The sequence below is a fragment of the Gorilla gorilla genome, chromosome 6, assembly GCF_029281585.2.
Source record: "Gorilla gorilla gorilla isolate KB3781 chromosome 6, NHGRI_mGorGor1-v2.1_pri, whole genome shotgun sequence".
Lineage (NCBI taxonomy): Eukaryota > Metazoa > Chordata > Mammalia > Primates > Hominidae > Gorilla > Gorilla gorilla.
In genome coordinates, this window is record NC_073230.2 from 86,178,344 (window position 1) to 86,193,789 (window position 15,446).

The following is a 15,446-nucleotide window of genomic DNA, read 5'->3' on the forward strand; positions in this document are numbered from 1 at the left end:
TCAACCTTTTCCGCTGCCCGGATGTTGGCTAACTTGATGAGGGCGCTTTTCTGGGGCAGGCAGGGAGGAGGAGGCTCAGGGACCTAGCCAGGGGCATTCCATTCCCCATCTCTGGGCCTCAGTCTCCCCTTCTGCAGCACCAGGGATAGGCGTGGGAGACCCAGAGTGACCTCAGCCAGGGCAGAGCACAGACTGATGGTGACCAAGTGCCCAGCAACTGGGAGAGGAGGACCTGGCCTCTCTGGGGGGCACTCCCAGAAGGCCTTGGAGGTGTGAGCTTTGGGGTAGTGTCTGGACAGCCAGCATTCCCTGGGCTACAAAGTCAATCCGGCCGTGGCCAAGGCTTTGTGACTTTGCATTTATTAATTTTCCAACTTGCTTTTGTAGTCCCAGGCTCTAATAGTCATATCCTGACCGGGCGCAGTGGCTCACACATGTAACCCCAGCATTTTGGGAGGCCGAGGAAGGCGGATCACCTGAGGTTGGGAGTTCGAGACCAGCCTGACAAACATGGAGAAACTCCGTGTCTACTAAAAATACAAAATTAGCCGGGCATGGTGGCGCATGCCTGTAATCCCAGCTACTTGGGAGGCTGAGGCAGGAGAATCGCTTGAACCTGGGAGGCGGAGGTTGCGGTGAGCCAAGATCGCACCATTGCACTCTGGCCTGGGCAACAAAAGCAAAACTCCATCTCAAAAAAAAAAAAAAATGGGACCAGAATTAAATAATGCCCATGCAGTCAAATCTTTCAACCCTGACAAGGAAGATGTATAATAATCATCTGAGTGCTTTGGGAGGCTGGGGCAGGAGGATTGCCTGAGGCCAGGAGTTTGAGAACAGCCTGGGCAGCATAGCAAGACCCCATCTCTGCAAAAAAAAAAAGTTAAAGAAAATTAGCTGGGCTTGGTGGCACGTGCCTGTAGTCCCAGCTACTCGGGAGGCTGAGGCAGGAAGATTGCTTGAGCCCAGGAGTTTGAGGCTGCAGTCAGCTATGATCGCACCACTGCACTACAGCCTGGGTGACAGAGCAAGACCCGGTCTCAAAAAATAATTATCATCATCTGAGGGGTCTTTGGTCGGAAGGGGCGGGCCTCTCATCTGGTGGGACCCCTGAGCTGGTTGAGAACGGGGTGGGTGATGAGCTCCTTCACCTACTCCTAGCCCGCTCTCACCTGCCCAGGGCTAGGCTGGGTACTCCTGGAAGATCATCCCCATAGCCTGCATGACTGGGGGCAGGTGTACAGCAAGCAGTCACCAGGTCCATAGAGGAAGTATGTCCTCAGCCCTTCCTGGGAGAAGAGAGCTTGCAGGAGAGGTGACCCATGACTCAGAGAGGGCTGTACAAGGTGATCTTTGAGATCCCTTCCCACGCCAAGATTCCGTGCTTCTATATTCCTGCCTCTTCCAGGAAGCCTCCCCTGTCTGCCCTAGCCTCCTACTCATCTAGCAGCCCAGGTGATGTACTATCTTTAATAATACCATTTGCCTAAATAGTACTACCTGCCAGGCCCTGGGTCAGGACCCTTAGGGAGATCATCTCATTTAATCCTCAACAACCTGGCAAGGTCGGATCAACTTCCTCCATATTCATTTTTTTTTTTGAGACGGAGTCTTGCTCTGTTGCCCAGGTTGGAGTGCAGTGGCACGATCTCGGCTCACTGCAACTTCTGCCTCCCGGGTTCAAGCGATTCCCGTGCCTCAGCCTCCCGAGTAGCTGGGAATACAGGCACCCACCACCACACCCGGCTGATTTTTTGTATTTTTAGTAGAGACGGGGTTTCTCCATGTTGGCCAGGCTGGTGTCAAACTCCTAACCTCAAGTGATCCACCCGCCTTGGCCTCCCAAAGTCCTGGGATTACAGGCGTGAGCCACCGTGCCCGGCCCTCCTAGGTTCTGACAAGCAGTACAGATGCCACACACCTGGCTTTCTTCTCTGACCCCGGGGGTACCTCAAGTGGGTTCCAAGGAAGGGGACAGATGCCTCTAAGGTGCCCCACTTGCCGGCCTCTCAGAGCCCCACTTGCCGGCCTCCCGATCCTTACCCACCTTGGAGCTGGGCGTCTTCGCGAAGCTGAGGGCCTCGGTAGTGAGGGAGAAGTAGAGCTTCTTGAAGGAGGAGGACATGAGGGGGCCTTTGCCCTTGGTCCTGTGGATGAAGAGCGGCCCCTCCTTCACAGGTGGCGCCTGCAAACTCAGCGTCCGCTGCAGGTCCAGCTCTGCCAGGCCAGGGAGGGAGGAGAATAGAGAGCCCAGTGAATGAGGGCGGGACTGGGGGGAGCGGAGCAGTGGGCGGGGCCATGGGGCTCAAGGGCTGAGCAAATCTGAACAGCAGGCAGTGGACGTAGTCATGGGGCTCAAGGGCGGAGCAAACATCAACAGCTGGTGGTGCGCGGGGTGACAGATGGACTGAGGAAGGCAGGGCCATGGGCTTGGAGGCGGGACACGCGTCAGTAGCAGGTGGCGGCGGGGCTATGGAGCTCAAGGATGGAGCAAATGTCAACAGGCACAGATGATGGGGGGTGAGGCCATGGGTCTAGGGGTGGGGCAAACGTCAAGAGCAGGCAGTGGGCAGGGTCACAGGAAGCACAAACAGTGGTGCGTGGGTCTATGGCCTGGGGGCCTGGCAAATGTCAACAGCAGGCGGTGGGTGGGGCCACGAGAGGAACAAACAGCGGTGGGTGGGGCCGTGGGGCTCAAGGGCGGAGCAAACGTCAGCAGTAGGCTGTGGGCGGGTCTGTGCAGGGCGGCGCTCACCGTCCTTCTCCTCGATGTCCACGAGCTTGGTGACGAAGTCCTTCAGCTGCGCCACGCCCTGGCGCACGGTGGGCTGCAGCGGCTCCATCCAAGCCTCCTTGGCCCTGGAAGCCGGCGTGTCCATGTTGCCCACGTTCTGGACTGCCTGGAGGTGACAGCAGGAAGGACCAGGTTCTGCTAGGTTAGGGGCCTAGCCACTGCACCCCCTCCCACCCCCCCTCCCCAAGTCTTTGCTACTCAGCTGTAGCGATGGAGGCAGAGGCGACAGAGGCCCTGCCCACGGGCCCCCTCCAACCCCACTAGGGATCAGGGAGGAGAGGATCATGAAGTTTGATGCCTTATGATAACTGAGACCACTTGGGCCTTCCTCTGTAGGTTTAGCTGACGCTGCTGCACTGGATACCCCACCCCGGTGCCGGGCACATAGGTGCAGCCTGAGAGTAAGCAGACCCGGGTTGGAAGGTCCCGCGATTCACCACCGACAGGATGGGCGGCCTTGGCAACCCCCGATCCCTCGCAGGCCTGTTCCCTTATCCATGAGATGGAGCTCGGACAAGGTGGCCACAGGAAGGCTTTGCAAACTGTGAAGTGCAGTGCCTACGTGGGCGTGCCAGTGGCCTCGCCGGAGCCGGTAGGGAACACTCTGCAGTCCAGGCCAGGGCCCCGGTAGGACACCCAGCTGTGCATCCCGCCCGTGGCCGCAAGGCCCGCACCTTGGCCAACAGGAGCAGGGTGCGGCTGGTGCGGGCGTCCGCGTGGCGCTCCCGCAGGTGGAAGAGCTTGGGCGACATGATGGCGGGAGAGAAGAAGCGCAGGCACAGGAAGCTGGTGACGGCGATGAACGGTACATTCTGGAGGGGTGCGGAAGAGCGCGGGCTGGAGTCCCCCAGACCAGGGCTCCTGGCAGCCCCCTCCCCTTAGGCTCCGTCCCTGACCCTCGCCGGGACACAGCCTCCCTGGTCCTCCCCAGCGCTCCCTGGTTCCCCACCGCTCTTCGGCCCTCGCCCCAGCCCAGTCCAACCCGGCCCAGCCTAGCCCAGCGGGTGGAGGGCGCACCTCGTGCTGGGCGCTGGGGAAGCGCTCGCGCACGCGCGGGAAGAGCTGGCGGAAGGTGGCGCGCACCATGGCGGGGCACGCGCGAACCGAGCGGCTGAGCGCGCTCAGCAGGGCCCCCAGGTGGGCGCGCAGCGTCTGCGCGCTCTGCTCCAGCACCTCGGCCTCGGTCTGCGGGCGGTGCAGCCCGGAGCACCTGCGTGGAACGGGGCGGGTTGGCAGAGGAGGTCGCGGTCAGCGCCAGGGCCACGACAGGAACAGTGGCTCTCACAGCAGCCAGGACACGGACACAGGGGACAATACACGGGTGGGCAGAAGCACAAACACACATGCTGACAGGGCCTGATCCCAACCCGCTGCCGCTGCGCCCCGCACCCCCCCGGAGTTACCCCCGGCCTCACCCTACATCCTTAACTTCCACTTTGCTGGGGTCCAGCTCCACGTACTTCTTCTCCTCAAACACCTTGTTGATGATGGGGTCCAGGACGCCGTGCAGGTACTGCATCCCGGCCACCTGGGGACCACCGCAGGTCACACTGATCCTGTCTCCCCCAGTCCCACTCCAGCTGCCCACCTTCTCCCGGCAGCCGCCCTTGCACCGTTTGCCTGCCGTATCCGCCCAGGAGGGGGCCAGGTACACATGCAGGGCAAACTGTTTATTCATGAATGAATGAATGAGTGAGTGAATGAATGACTAGAATTCTTAGCCCTTGTAATCCTAGCACTTTGGGAGGCCAAGGCAGGAGGATCACTTGAGGCCAGGAGTTTGAGACCAGCCTGGGCAACATAGTGAGACTGTCTCTAACTTAAATTTTAATCACACACACATTCTTTTGGGGGGGGCGGTTGCGGGGCACGGAGTCTAGCACGGGGCCCAGGCTAGAGTGCAGTGGCGTGAGCTCACTCCAACCTCTGGCTCCTGGTTCAAGTGAGTCTCCTGCCTCAGCCTCCCCAGTAGCTGGGATTACAGGTGCCCACCACCATGCCAGGCTAATTTTTGTATTTTTAGTAGAGATGGGGTTTTGCCATGTTGGCCAGGCTGGTCTCGAACACCTGACCTTAAGTGATCCGCCCGCCTCAGCCTCCCAAAGTGCTGGAATTACAGGCATGAGCTACTATGCCCAGCCACATTCTTAACCTTAAAGGGCTCTGAATATGGAGATAGAACACTGGAGTCGAAGTCCCAGCCCCCTCTGTCGCTCTCTCTGAAGCTCAGTGTTGTCATTTGCAAGATGAGGACAATATAGCATGCAACCTCACCTTCAGAAAAGACTCCATGGACTTTGAGGTCAGAGAGTTGCTCTGGAACAGGGTGTTGGTCTTTTGTTACTTGGTCATAAGTAGGCGTTTTCCTTTTGATTTGGTTCTAGGAGGTTAGTGTGCATTGGCGTTCTGTTCCCTGCTTCCAGCCCCTATTCTCCTGCCTCAGGTTCATTAGAAAAGACTGAGTTTGGGGCCGGGCAGGGTGGCTCACACCTGTAATCCCAGTACTTTGGGAGGCCAAGGTGGGCAGATCACGAGGTCAAGAGATCGAGACCATCCTGGCCAACATGGTGAAACCCTATCTCTACTAAAAATACAAAAATTATCTGGGCATGGTGGCACGTGCCTGTAGTCCCAGCTACTCAGGAGGCTGAGGCAGGAGAATTACTTGAACTTGGGAGGCAGAGGTTGCAGTGAGCCGAGTTCGCAGTCACTGCACTCCAGCCTGGCTACAGAGTGAGATTCCATCTCAAAAAAAAAAAAAAAAAAAAAAAAGAATGAGTTTGGCCCCTTTTTGTCTTTCTCTCATCCTCTTTGCCTTTCACCATGTTATGATGCAGCAAGAAGCCCCTCACCAGATACTAGTGCCATGACCTTGGACTTCCCAGCCTCCAGAACTGTGAGAAAATAAATTTCTGTTCTATGTAAATTACATAGTCTGTGGTACTTTGTTATAGCAGCACAAAACAAACAAGACAACAAGCAACAATCATGTGAACAGAAAGAAAAATGGGCATAACAAATGAACCATGTTTTTGTCCAAATTAGGTTCACAAGTCCTTATCTGCACCATCCAGACTCAAACACCTTAAGATTTTGGTAGTTCATTTGGTAGCAAAAACTGACCTTAATTGCCATGAGGATATTTAGAGTCTTCTTATATTCCACTTAGCTGATTATTCACACATATCACAGCAAAAGCATGAACATGTCTGATTACCAGTTCCTGTCCAGATCCTGCGATAAGGACTTACAGAGTATACAGGACATACATGGTATAACTTTTCTGAAATCTTAGATTGAATTCCAAAGCACATCTGGACTTAAGGGATTGTGGATATATACATATATACTATATTTATACATATACACATATGCATATATATGCATATATGTATACATATACACATATGCATATATATACATATATGTATACATATACACATATGCATATATATACATATATGTATACATATACACATATGCATATATATACATATATGTATACATATACACATATGCATATATATACATATACGTATGCATATATACATATATGTATACCTATACATATGCATATATATACATATATATGTATACCTATACATATGCATATATATATACATATATGTATACATATATACATATATACACACACATACTATATACATATACACTATGTGTGTGTATATATATACACATATATATATACTATGTGTGTGTATATATACATATATACATGTGTGTGTATATACATATATATACTATATGTGTGTGTGTATATATACATATATATACTATATATGTGTGTGTGTGTGTGTGTATATATATATATATATATTTTTTTTTTTTTTTTTTGAGACAGAGTCCCGCCCTGTAGCCCAGGCTGGAGTGCAGTGGCGCTATGTCGGCTCAGTGCAAGCTCCGCCTCCCTGGTTCACGCCATTCTCCTGCCTCAGCCTCCCGAGTAGCTGGGACTACAGGCGCACGCCGCCACGCCTGGCTAATTTTTTGTTTTAGTAGAGACGGGGTTTCATCGTATTAGCCAGGATGGTGTCGATCTCGTGACCCCTTGATTCGTCCGCCTCGGCCTCCCAAAGTGCTGGGATTACAGGCGTGAGCCACCGTGCCCGGCAGGATTTATATTTTAAGGAGGCAGGGGAGTTATTCTCCATGGCAGGAAATAAGCTGTGAGCTGCCTTGCGCTTTGGCATGTTTCTCTATCATACAGATAAGAAGCTAGTTCAGTCAAGTGTATGCAGATTTGCGGATGGAAAAACTGGTGCTCCCAGGAGGAGGGAAGCAGATTGAGGAATTACTGACACCTTCTAGGGGCGACCAGCCAGATGTGCAGGTGAAGCACAAGACAGGTTCTCTTCATGCCTCCACTATCCTGGCCTCGACCAAACTGTAGAGGGAAAAACTCAGGTGAGAGTGAGAAAGCACAGTCACTTTCAGTTAGGTTTGTAGCGGTGTGATCGTCACTTAGCACTCATTTATTCGTGTATTCATACATTTATGCATGTTTCTTTCACAGATCAAACTGTTGAGGGTCCACAAACAGGCTGAAGACCTCGTCTGGAGGGAGACTGCAGTGAACCCAAGATCTTTCAAATAAGCGCATCGACATAACAAGATTTAGAAAAGAATAAGCACGGTGCTGTGAGAGCAGCTAGCGGGGGCTGGACTGGGTCCCCGCGGCCAGGCTTCCAAGTCGAGCTGCCGTTTGGGTGGGACCAGAAGACGGGCTAGTCGGCGCCCCAGGATCCCTCCCTGAGGACAAACAGAAGGCCGGGTCCTCCCTTCTCCCGCTTGTCCTTCGGCATTCGCGGGACCTGCATGCTAGACCAGCTGGCCGGACGGCTCGCTAGGACCCGCGGGTGCGGCTGGCCCCTGCCATTTCCGCTTCCTGCCGTGGGGCGGGGTTTCCGGTTGTCTGAGGCGAGGCTTGTCGGCGGTCAAAGGGGCGGCCCGGCCCGGAAGCTACAGCGGCGGTGCGGAGACTGCGGGGCGGGCCATGGCGGCGAACCTGAGCCGGAACGGGCCAGCGCTGCAGGAGGCCTACGTGCGGGTGGTCACCGAGAAGTCCCCGACCGACTGGTAGGCGGCGAGACGGGCCAGGGTCGGGCCAGGGGCTGCCTCAGGGGTGGGTCTGTCTGGGGCGAGCGGGGGACTCGGGGGGAGCGGGAGCGCGAGCGCGGAGCGGCGCCCAGGCAGGTGGCCTGGGGCTTACCTGTCTGCCCCTCCACACCGCAGCAGGAGTGCTGTCTCACCCTCGTGACCCCTTGCCCCGCCGATCGTGGACAGGTTAAACCCGGCTTGGGGGGACCCAGTGAGTCCCCGCCCCTCCCCCTGTCGCTCGCCACCCACTGTGGGCTCCGCGGGCTTCCATGTTGGATCCTCGGCCTGGTCGTGCTTGCTAGCTTCGCCAGGTTCTTCTTTCCAGTCCTGGGACTTCCCTGGAGAAGGGGGTCCTGCACAGCCCTCTCTGAGAAGGCGGAAGCCACGCCCGTTTTTTTGCAAACGCTGTGTTCGGGGATGGGCATTTGAGAGCGGCCTGGCAGCCGGGCTGTGAATGTGAGCCCTGCCCTGGGGGCTTCAGACGAGGAGCTCAGGGATCTGGGTTCTTGGCTGTCTGTGAACGTGGACTTCAGAACTTTCGTTTCTCCAAAAAGTGTACTCTTTCTTGTGCCTGAGCCATGGGAAGATGTACGAAAGTAGGATGCTCGCTATTTGGGAAAAGGTCCCATTTTCCCTCTACCACCCAAGATATCCTCACTTTCCCCTTTGCTTAAATTGTTTTCACTGACCAGTTTTGAGAAATCCCAGTTCTGAGAAATATGCTGAGTATGGTGGGCTAAGGTGACCAACTTTGGGGAATAGAAACTGGGCCTTGGAGTCTGAGTCGTGGTGGGGCCACACTGTGGTCAGCACTGAGGCCCTCCCAACTGTCTTCCCCGTGTGTGGGGGCCATCTCCACTTGTGTAAGTGCTTTCTCATCTCCTCTGCTCTCCCTAGTGCCCAGCACAGAGCGGCTTTTATGCAGTGTACTATTGTGACCCTGAGGATGTTATGGCTTTGCCTTTTCCTCAGCCCTGGGCCATTAGGGGAAGAGCTTTAGAACACCAGTTGCTTGGTTCTGTGGGGTCTCTGTAGACTCTCCTGTCAGGTCTGGGTGCCCTGGATGGCACTTGTGCCAAACAGCACATCTTCTGTTTGGGAGGCATCTAAAGAAGGATATCTCGTCACTTCCTTGGTAGGTTTTCTGCCTGCTTTATAATCCCTCAGATTTACCCACGTCAGTCAGTGTTATTTTTCTCAGGAGAGTTTCTAGATGTCAGCCCTCTGTTTTGCCTCTCTCCTATTCCTGTTCGTGTTTCTCTTAGACCTCTCCTGTTACTTCAAACCCAGTCAAAAGTGTCTCTGCAATGAGTGCCCCATTTTCATGTCCACATCATACCACTTGGCTTTAGAACCCAGAAGAATCTTTGCCCCTCTTCAGCCCTGCCAAATTAAAGATTTTGCTTCTTAACATGCTCTTGATCACTCTGTTTACCCTGGCAGACTTACCTAGGAGCTTCCTGGCACTCCTGATCTATCTCCCTTCCAGGTCTCTCTTCATCATCAGTCTTCTCAGGAACCATCACTGGTTTGGGATGATGCCTCCCAGCCCACCTGGCAGTTTGGGCTTCCCTCTTCAGACCTCCTATGTTCCTAGCCTTTCCTTGGGCTGCTTACGAGAGCTGTCTGCTACCACTCCTGGCCCGGTGCTTACCCACCCCATCTACTCTCTGTCCCTCATGAGGGTTGTGGAGCCTCCTCTTTCCCCTCATGAAGTCAGAACCCACCTATCTCACTGGACTCATCTGCCCAGACAGCCATGCTATGCTCCCTCCCTACCTCCAGGCTCCTGCAGCATACAGGTTGTGTCACTCAGCAGCATAACCCACTGACCTCCACCCTCATCGTCACAGCCATTAAGGTAGTTACTCAGCAGATACTGTGTGGCAGATTCCTGCACACTGCGGAAAAATATCTGGACCATGTCACTTCCGTGTCTGTAACTCTACAGTGGCTTCCTGTTGCATGTTGAATAAAGCCTAGACTCCTTGCCCTGCTGATGCCCTGCATGACCCAGAACCTACCACCCCTTTCATTTACCACACTGTGGCCACACCTGTTTGTCACCACTCTGGCCATCTTTCTCTTCCTCAAACTTACAAGCTGGTTCCTCTTCAGAGTCCTTGCTCTGCTGCTTCCTCTGCATGGAGCACACTTTTTCCACATCGTCCCAGGTGCCTCCCCAGCCTTCACTTCTTGGCCCCGAGGTTGCCTTCTCAGAGAGGCCTTCCTTGATTCCTAGCTCCTTGTTTGTAGGCACTTTTTCCCATCTTTCTGTTTGACTTCCTTCAGACACATGCCAGGCACAAAATATGCTGGAAATCCTTATGGATTTTCTTGTCACCTTTATCTCTTACTAGAAGGGGTGGGGTGGGCTCTGTCTCTGTCCTCGGTGCTTGAGGCATGGTTGTTACATGTGGCAGATGCTTAGATGAAGGATGGACCGAGTCATACAGAAAAAGTGGTACAGATATCAGAGGAAGAAGAGGTGGTCTCTAGTTTGGTGGGTCATAAGAGGTTTCACACACACAGTGCTGGCATTGGGGAGGGCAGATAGAGTGGGGAGCAACCATGACATCAGCTCTCCATCTTGGATCTGTCTCCCGCCCCTCCTTACTCCGTATCTTGGCATGGTTTGTTCTCACCTGGTTCATGTGTCACCTTCAGCACCTGCTTCACTCTCTAATAGTACGTTAGTGTTAGATGTGTGTTTTTTCTTCCGTTAGAAAGTAAGTTCCATGGGCAGGACCTTTTAGGGATTGTTCATAGCTGCATTCCTGTAACTAGTAAGCAGTAGGCTCTCAGTACTTATTTTCAAAGGCATGATTGAATTATAAGATGCTTGACACTCCATATGCCTTGCTGTTCAGAGGCCAGTGCACCATGTTTTTTCATGTTGATTTGAAACTTCCTTCGCCCTTCTTTCAAAAGGCCTCTGAACTGGGAATGAGCCTCTGCGCTGGGAACATTCTTAAAGGTGGCCTGGGGTAGAGAGGGATCAAGTCAGAGGGATAGGTGGCAGGCATTGAGCTTGGCTCTTATTATATTAGCTGCGGAGTCCCTTTTTTTTTTTTTTTTTTTTTTTTTTTTTTTTTGAGACAAGAGTCTTGCTCTGTCGCCCAGGCTGGAGTGAAGTGGCACGATCTTGGCTCACTGCAACCTCTGCCTCCCAGGTTCAAGTGATTTTCCTGCCTCAGCATCCCAAGTAGCTGGGATTACAGGCACCCACCACCACACCCGGCTAATTTTGTATTTTTAGTAGAGACGGGGTTTCACATGTTGGCCAGGCTGGTCTCAAACTCCTAACCTCAGGTGATCCGCCCGCCTCGGCCTCCCAAAGTGCTGGGATTACAGGCATGAGCCATCGCAGCTGGTTGAGTCCCTTCTTGCAAGAGCTGGGTTGAGCTGCCATCTTCTGTTACCTGCTGCTTGTGCCAGCTTGCTATCTTCTGGGAGCCAGGGCTTTGTGGCCATCAAGAGGAATGGGCTTCTTTCCTCCAGGGAGTTCCCCCAGCTCATGCTGGCAGTGTGCCACCTCCCAAATCTTTCTCTTGTTTTTCTGTGTTCTTTTCTCTAGTTCCTTTTCTCTGAGTGTTTCTCATTCAGTGTTTCTCTCCTGTATTCTGTCTCCCCTCCTGGTAAGGAGTGCCTTTTCCCGGAGGTCTGTCTCCTCCCTACCAACCAGATCCACTGGGCCTGGGTCTAATTTCTTCCATTTTTCTCAGGCATAAGTATCTCTGCCCAGTGGCACTGGCAAAGCCCTGGGGAAGCCAAGTTGAAGCTGATTTGGTTCCTGTCCGACTGTTTATCCCTGGAGCTTCTGTCTGGCCTGCCTCAGCAGGCCTGTGCTTTAGAGCCTGGGGAGATGACACACACTGGACTGGGTTTTGCCTTTGACTTATAGTCCAGTGGGTCAGTGCCTCCAGCCCATGTCCAGCAGCCCTGCTGGGGATGTTGAGTTGCTGCAAGGTTCATGCTATGAGCAAGCCAGAATGAATCTTTACCAGAGTTTTGTTTTTGTTTTTGTTTTTAAGAGTTGGGGTTTCACTCTGTTGTTTGGGCTGGAATACAATGGCATCATCATGGCTCACTGTAGCCTTGACCTCCCAGGCTTAAGCAATCCTCCCACCTCAGCCTCCCGAGTAGTTGGGACTACAGGCATATGCCACCACGTCTGGCTGATTTTTGTATTTTTGGTAGAGACAGGGTCCCACCATGTTGCCCAGGCTGGTCTCAAACTCCTGGGCTCAAGCGACCCTCCTGCCTCAGCCTACCAAAGTCCTGGGATTACAGACATGAGCCACCACACCTGGCCCAGAGTTGTGTTCTTTTTTTTGAGACGGAGTCTCACTCTGTTGCCCAGGCTGGAGTGCAGTGGCGCGATCTTGGCTCACTGCAAGCCCCGCCTCCCGGGCTCATGCCATTCTCCTGCCTCAACCTCCTGAGTAGCTGGGACTACAGGTGCCTGCCGCCACGCCCAGCTGATTTTTTGTATTTTTAGTAGAGATGGGATTTCACCGTGTTAGCCAGAATGATCTCGATCTCCTGACCTCGTGATCCACATCTGCCCGCCTCGGCCTCCCAGAGTGCTGGGATTACAGGCGTGAGCCACTGCGCCCAGCCCAAAGTTCTTATGAATAATTAATCTTTCAGGAAAAGAAAGCCATGACCCCATGTCACCCATGGAGAGATAAAGCTCTGCTAGATAGAAAACTTGCTCATGGGTACCTGTCCTTGAGGGGCTTGGCAGGTTCATGGCTTTAACTGTGTGATTTCATGTCGTGTCATTCCTTTGTGGTTTCTGATAAACACAACCTGTGGTAGTCTGTGTTTACCAAAGAGTCTCAAGCCTGGAAGGACCTGCTGCCCTACCCACCAGGCTTCACTGGAGCCAGGGCAGACGTGCACAGGAGTGGTGGGCAGACTTCCAAGGGGCCCAGTGTGTGTATTTCTCCGACTTGCTTCTCCTTTTGGGTGCTCTGGGTTCAGGAATATGTAGATATGTTTTGTCTCTTCAAATCCGTATACCTAGTGGCCAGGTGAGTATTTGACACATGAATGTATAGCAGTCATTGGGAAACTCCACAGCTCATGTTTTCCTCATAGTAGATGTGTGCTCCCATCTCCATGGCTTTGTCCCTCACAACCCCCACCCCATGATAAGTCAGGCCAGTGTCCTCCCAGCTGCAGAGCTGAGAAGGCTGCACAGTTGCCTACTGAGAACCTGCCTAGTGGGTCAGAGCAAAGTGAGAACGGGCCTGTGCCCACCCACAGTGTTACTGTCGGCCCAAGCTCTTTGGGATGTAGTGGAAAGTCATGGTGGATGCGGTGAGGAGAGATGGAACCCAAGGTGCTGGCTACAGAGCTCACTTGTGTTTCGTTTCAGGGCTCTCTTTACCTATGAAGGCAACAGCAATGACATCCGCGTGGCTGGCACAGGGGGTGAGTATGACTCCAAATGGACTCGGGGACACCAGGAGGTAGGAGGGTGACGTGTGCAAAGGAGAAAGGATTGTGACCATCAGCAGTCCATCTCAGCTGGCATTTCAGCTACTGCACAGGAAGAAGGGGACTCTATCACACAGGTGGCCTCTGCCAGTGGCTCAACACCTTCCTCCACTGAGGGTGGGAAGTGGGCCGGACCTGCCTCCTGCAGACCCACCCTACTTTAACTCTGTTGGGGGTTCCCTGGCCCCTTGATCAGTACATGAGCCAACAACGGGCAGGACCGGGGGTCAGCGCACTCAGCTGTCTTGGTCCACTGAGCCACATGGGGCTTCCAGTGCTCACTGGCCACTTCTGGCAGGCCTTAGGTTTCAGATATGTGTAAGTGAAAACATTCCTCCTTGGTTCTCCTTCCCTCTGGGTGCAGGGGAGTGCTTTCTCTTTGTCTACTTGGGGAGAGCTGAGAGGGAAACAGGCCTCTCCAGCTTGTGGGCAGCCTGCGTTGGGAGCTGCGGCGGGAAGCTCACCAGTCCCAGAACTGGTGCTGGTGGAAAGAAAGTCCACAGACATATCTTCTTCTACCTTTGTCCTGCCCTGGTCTTGTGCCGAGTGCTTGCAGGGGCCCCATCCTCACTGGGAGAGGCAGTATCACTGCAGATAGTCACGGGGGAGGCTCTGGGGGTCTCTACAGGAAGGACAGGCTCTTGGCCAGCACAGAGCAGAGGTTGTCAGGGTAGGCTTTGTCAGAGTGTGACCTGTGGGCCCCCCAGCTGACACCTGTGACTGCTCCTCCTCCAGAATTTGCCTGACCCCTCCCTCTGTCCTGAGCTGGACATGGCTTCATTGTTCAATGAACACTCGGAGTGTGTTCTCCACGGTTTGATGTCTGTTGTTGGTAGAAAGCCCCTTCCTTTCACAGTCTTTCTGGGAGGTGTCCCCTTTCTAGAAGGATTGCCATTGAACAGTAGACATGTGGTGTGGCAGGTGACTGGGAGTTGCAGGGATCAACAACTTGAGAGTTTCCTGTCATCCCCAGTGGCACAGGACAGGGCTCTGCCACAAATGCAACAATTTGCTGTCCCCAGAGTGGGGCTCATGACTGCCTCCACTCATACGGAGCCCTGTAGATGAAATACCTGATCAGCTCTTCCTCCTTATAACCTGGAAAAGTTTGTGGGGGCTAAGCCTCAGTGTCAGGGAGAATCGTTTAGAGCTGCCCACTCCTGCGCTCCCCCTGTCCCCATCACCCTCTCTTCTGGAGTCTGAGGACTGAGCCAGTTACGCCACTGCAGGATGTTCAATCTGGTCTGGCCATCTGGGCGGCCCTGGAGCTTGAGCAGACACAGGTGCAGGCAGTGGTGACTCTACAGGCCCTGCTATTCTGGGCCCTTTTGCAAGGTTGCGGCAACAATAAAATTTTGACGTAGACATCCTCCATTTGGAAGTCTGGTGGCTGGTTTGCCGTGGAAATGACCCTGTTTTTATTTCCAGAATTACCTCTGGGTTTAGAGAAGTGGTTTTTAAACGAGTGTGGGTAAAAAAAATTACCTGAGGTACTTGTCAGAATCGCAGACTCCTAGGTCCCACCCAGCTCTCATCAATCAGTTTAGTGAGGGTGGTGCCCAGGACTCTGATTTTAAACATACCCCTAGAAAGATTCTGATACAGGTGGAGGGGAGAAGCCCTGGTTTAGAGGCAGCTCGGCCTCCCTTCATGGTGGGACCAGGGCCAGCAGGGAATGTCAGGGCCACCCCTGACCTTCACTGTGACTCTGCTGCAGAGGGTGGCCTGGAAGAGATGGTGGAGGAGCTCAACAGCGGGAAGGTGATGTACACCTTCTGCAGAGTGAAGGACCCCAACTCTGGACTGCCCAAATTTGTCCTCATCAACTGGGTATGTGGAGCCTGTTTCATCTAGGTGTGACCCAGGAAACCCCATTGTCTTCTTTCCTGTTTTGACTTGACTTCAGGAACAAAGTGTTTTACTGGCATGACTTAGTAGATCAATAGAACAGCTCTGAGCTGGTGAATGAGCAGAATAGTTGACAGATTCATTGTGGCCCAAAGAATAACTGTGGCTTTGCTATGCA

The 15,446-nt window shown here is 53.4% G+C and overlaps 3 protein-coding genes across 9 annotated transcripts in view; 1 reads left to right on the forward strand and 2 right to left on the reverse strand.

Annotated features, from left to right (window-relative positions):
* On the reverse strand, positions 1 to 4,279 carry LOC129534752 (serine/threonine-protein phosphatase 1 regulatory subunit 10-like). The gene is made up of 4 exons (XM_055392947.2): positions 3,469 to 4,279; positions 2,756 to 2,900; positions 2,048 to 2,217; positions 1 to 50 (listed from the first exon to the last, which is right to left on the reverse strand). Exons 1-4 carry the CDS (start codon positions 3,878 to 3,880, stop codon positions 1 to 3), a joined length of 777 nt encoding a protein of 258 aa, XP_055248922.2. The 5' UTR covers positions 3,881 to 4,279.
* The window catches only part of LOC129534750 (uroplakin-3b-like protein 1), a 128,674-nt gene that overhangs the window by 86,978 nt on the left and 26,250 nt on the right, over positions 1 to 15,446 (reverse strand). The gene's annotated exons all lie outside the window — the stretch shown is intronic.
* The window catches only part of LOC115932796 (drebrin-like protein), a 26,844-nt gene continuing 14,859 nt past the window's right edge, over positions 3,462 to 15,446 (forward strand). For 3 of the 7 annotated variants that reach the window (XM_055392933.2, XM_055392932.2, XM_055392935.2), the window contains exons 1-3: positions 7,721 to 7,891; positions 13,299 to 13,354; positions 15,138 to 15,250. In XM_055392933.2, coding sequence (XP_055248908.1) covers positions 7,809 to 7,891; positions 13,299 to 13,354; positions 15,138 to 15,250 — 252 coding nt within the window. In that variant the 5' untranslated portion in view covers positions 7,721 to 7,808. Of the gene's footprint in view, positions 3,600 to 7,022; positions 7,220 to 7,328; positions 7,892 to 13,298; positions 13,355 to 15,137; positions 15,251 to 15,446 lie in introns of those variants that run through there. The other 4 variants (XM_055392931.1, XM_063708211.1, XM_055392930.2 and 1 more) reach the window with 3 other exon arrangements.

Excerpts from the sequence above, each read along its gene's own strand:
- LOC129534752 (XM_055392947.2), bottom strand. The coding sequence starts at position 3,880 with ATGGTGCGCGCCACCTTCCGCCAGCTCTTCCCGCGCGTGCGCGAGCGC. Across the intron at positions 2,901-3,468 it reads CCCTGCTCCTGTTGGCCAAG|GCAGTCCAGAACGTGGGCAA; the intron begins GTGCGGGCCTTG and ends TGTCACCTCCAG. Across the intron at positions 2,218-2,755 it reads GGACATCGAGGAGAAGGACG|AGCTGGACCTGCAGCGGACG; the intron begins GTGAGCGCCGCC and ends CTGGCCTGGCAG.